Here is a 4,061-nt window from a genome sequence, read left to right on the forward strand (position 1 = left end):
TTTGGAAAGCTATTGGGCAACACCACTGACATTTTTGGAAAGCTATTGGGCAACACCACTGACATTAAAAATATGTGCACTTTGACCCAGTGATCTCACTTCTGGGATTCTATGACACAGAATTAATATGCAAGGATGTATATATAAAAAAAATTTTTTTTTCAATGTTTATTTATTTTTTTGGGGACAGAGAGAGACAGAGCATGAACGGGGGAGGGGCAGAGAGAGAGGGAGACACAGAATCAGAAACAGGCTCCAGGCTCCGAGTCAAGGATGTATATATAAAGAAAATAATTTGTAGCATTGTCTGTAGGGGCCAAAAACTAGAAACAAGGTAAATGCTTATTAATTGGGAAATTAGTAAATAGATTATGGTCCATCCACATTGTGACTATTGGGCAGCCATTAAAAAGAATAAATTAGAGGAGTGCCTGGGTGGCTCAGCCAGTTGAGTGTCTGACTCTTGATTTTGGCTTAGGTCATGATCTCACAGTTGTGAGATCAAGCCCTGTGTTGGGCTGTCCATTGATAGCACAGAGCCTGTTTGAGATTCTCTCTCTCGTCCCCTCTCTTAGCCCCTTCCCTGCTCATGTGCTTTCTCTCTCTCTCTCTCTCTCTCTCTCTTTCAAAATAAATAAACTTAATAAAAAAAGAACAAATTAGAACACCTCTCCAGATAGTTCTCTGTGCCTTTTTGCATATTTCTATTCTGTGGCATATTTCAGTGTAGAAATGAGAAAATATAAGCCTATTTCCTGATGTATTTCTCCTAAAATTCTTAGGTGACCTTGTCTACATTTCCCTTCTTCATTATACACTAAAGATGAAACTAAATTTGAGGCACATGATTAAATGATACCAAAGAACTAGGCATGGAAAAAATTCTGGTGTTGGCTCTCTGTGAGTCTTGTACCATGTAAACTCTATGTAACTGTGTACAATGGCTAAGTGATCTTTAGTTTCCCTTTCAACTTAAAAATCATGTTTTTCTCCCTCTTATGCTCTTCAGGTAACTTCAGGATCAGCCTAGCACATGAAGTTGATGGATGGAGGAAATCACTCAGTGGTGTCTGAATTTTTGTTGCTGGGACTCACCAGTTCTTGGGAGATTCAGATTCTTCTTTTTTTGTTTTTTACTATATTTTATATAGCAAGTATGTTAGGAAACCTTCTCATTGTGCTCACGATCATTTCAGACCATCACTTACATTCCCCCATGTACTTTTTGCTGGCAAATCTTTCCATCATTGACACTGGTGTTTCCAGCATTGCAAGCCCAAAGATGATTTACGACCTTTTCAGAAAACATAAAGTTATCTCGTGGGCAGGGTGCATTACTCAGATGTTCTTTATTCACACTGTTGGGGGTACGGAGATGGTGCTGCTCATAGTTATGGCTTATGACCGATACATTGCTATCTGTAAGCCTCTCCACTACCTGACCATCATGAGCATAAGAATGTGCATTTCCCTTTTGGCTGTTGCCTGGACCATTGGACTCATCCACTCCGTGGCCCAACTGGCTTTTGTTATAAACTTGCCCTTTTGTGGTCCCAACAAAATGGATAGTTTTTATTGTGATTTTCCTCGGTTCATCAAACTTGCATGTACAGACACATATAGACTGGAGTTTCTGGTCACTGCCAACAGTGGTTTCATCTCCATGGGCACCTTCTTCATCTTGATTGTGTCTTACATCTTCATCCTGGTCACAGTTCGCAAACACTCTTCAGGTGGTTCATCCAAGGCTCTCTCCACTCTCTCTGCTCACATCACTGTGGTGGTCTTTTTCTTTGGTCCTTGCATTATTGTCTATGTGTGGCCATTCCCTACCTTACCAATCGATAAATTTTTAGCCATCTTTGATGCCCTTATCACTCCTTTTATGAATCCTATTATCTATACATTCAGAAATAAGGAGATGAAAGTGGCAATAAAGAGACTGTTTGGTAAGGTTTTAAGTGTCAGGAAGAGTTCTTTCATGAACGATCAAAGCCATTTGGATTCATCTTGACTATTTTTGGAAATTAATCTCTTTAAACTTTTCATAAATCTTTTCAGTTTAGTTAGTAATTTCAATATCTACTTGAAAATCGTCCTCAGGACTCTGTTCTGATCTGGTCAGTTTTTTATAGGGACCCTTACCCTGTGGATCCTGAAACTATTGAGGAGGAATTAATTCAGCCTTGGAATATAGTGTCTTTCTTGTTATAGAAGAATATGAAATCTCATATACTGGGCACATTTTCCATTAAGACAAATGTTGGATACTCCTCTTTGGTAATGATTCTCAAAGACATGTCTCTTCTATCTACATATGTACTGATATTCATACCCTCTGAGTTTCTTTTGTCTACATACTTGGAGGAATAAACAAAATGAAGATAGGTGCCTAGGTAGCTCTCAGAATTTGAGGCTTCTAACATCTGGATTTGACTATACACACTCAGATTTAGCTAATAACGAGGTTTTTAGATTTAATGGGAATTTGAAGGCAAAATTTGGGATAAATCATAGAATAACAACCTAGGATACTTTAATATTATTATTTAATCAAATGTTTTGAGATCAGAGATGTAAAGTCCTACACCACTCAGTGTGTATCATAATTATATTTTACCCCAATTATTTCCTAAACAATTTTTATATGGTAAAGAAAGCTATGTGAATATTAAAAGATTATAAATGGATTGAATATTTTGGAGCTAAGGATAGGTAGCACTGGCTTATGAATAAATAAATAAAATGCAAAAGATTTCTATGTTATATGTATCAAGTTTATAAGTAAATAAATAGCAAATTCAAAGTATAGACATTACAAAAGAAAATTTATTATAAAGCTGTCTACAAATGATGAGATGTATTAATGAATCATCTATAATGAAGAAATGTATTATACTTTCCATGTGATAAAATATATATAATTATTAAAAAAATAAATATGCTGTTTTGAAGTGGTATAAATAACTATTCAGAGTATCTCACTACTTTTTTTAAGCTAGCAAATAAATAGGAGCAGGTGTTGAGTGAAGGTCATTATCATTCACATGTAGGTTAGACAACTCGTTATGAAACTGGCCGGCTATTCATGAGCACCAAGATGATCATCAGCAGCAACAGATTATTTGTAAAAGATGGGAAGAATCATGTTCAAGGCTAAAATTGATGCTTTTTTTTTCTTTCTTTCTTTTGTAATGTTTATTTATTCCTGAGAGAGAGAGACACAGAGTGTGAGCAGGAGAAGGGCAGAGAGAGAGGGAGACAGAATCCGAAGCAGGTGCCAGGCTCTGAGCTGTCAGCACAGAGCCTGACGTGGGGCTCCAACTCACAAACTGTGAGATCATGACCTGAGCCGAAGTGTGACGCTCAACCAACTGAGCCACCCAGGTGCTCCTAAAATTAGTGTTTCTGACAAATCTTTACCCTCTTCCCTGCCCAGATTTGCCAGTGAATCTCAGCTGCCAGATGAGATACTCTCAAACTTGAGGAAAGATATATTGGTACTCTTTGTAATTCCTGCTTTTATGTATTGAAATTTTTTATTCTTTTAAATATTGAGGTATGATTGACATATAACATTTTATTAGTTTCAGTGTACAACATGAAGATTCAATATTTATATATATTGCAAAATGATCACCACAAGATGGTAGTTTAACATCCATCATCACACATATCTACAAATTTGTTTTCTTATGATGAAAACTTTTAAGATCTAGTTATTCTCTTAGCAATTTTCAAAATGCAAAAACAGTATTATTAACTATAGTAACCATGGAGTGCATTACATCCCCAGGACTTATTTTATATCTAGAAGTTTGTACCATATTTTTTTTAACCAGCCTTCCTCTGATGTATATATAATTAGGCATCACATTTTGCTAGTAGAAAGCATGCTATAATACATCTTTGTGCACTTTTTTTTTAAACGTTTATTTATTTTTGAGACAGAGCATGAATGGGGGAGGGTCAGAGAGAGGGAGACACAGAATCCGAAACAGGCTTCAGGCTCCGAGCTGTCAGCACAGAGCCCGACGTGGGGCTCGAACTCACGGACTGCG

At 36.8% G+C, this 4,061-nt stretch overlaps 1 protein-coding gene across 1 annotated transcript; it reads left to right on the forward strand.

Annotated features, from left to right (window-relative positions):
- The first annotated feature begins 1,033 nt into the window (after positions 1-1,033).
- LOC125168316 (olfactory receptor 4F3/4F16/4F29-like) lies at positions 1,034-2,014 on the forward strand. The gene has a single exon (XM_047863362.1). The coding sequence runs from the start codon at positions 1,034-1,036 to the stop codon at positions 2,012-2,014; it is 981 nt and encodes a 326-aa protein (XP_047719318.1).
- Positions 2,015-4,061: the final 2,047 nt, after the last annotated feature.

Source organism: Prionailurus viverrinus, chromosome B3, assembly GCF_022837055.1.
Source record: "Prionailurus viverrinus isolate Anna chromosome B3, UM_Priviv_1.0, whole genome shotgun sequence".
Classification (NCBI taxonomy): domain Eukaryota; kingdom Metazoa; phylum Chordata; class Mammalia; order Carnivora; family Felidae; genus Prionailurus; species Prionailurus viverrinus.

What these genes read in the sequence shown, in the direction of transcription:
- LOC125168316 (XM_047863362.1), top strand. Translation starts at nt 1,034, where the DNA reads ATGAAGTTGATGGATGGAGGAAATCACTCAGTGGTGTCTGAATTTTTG.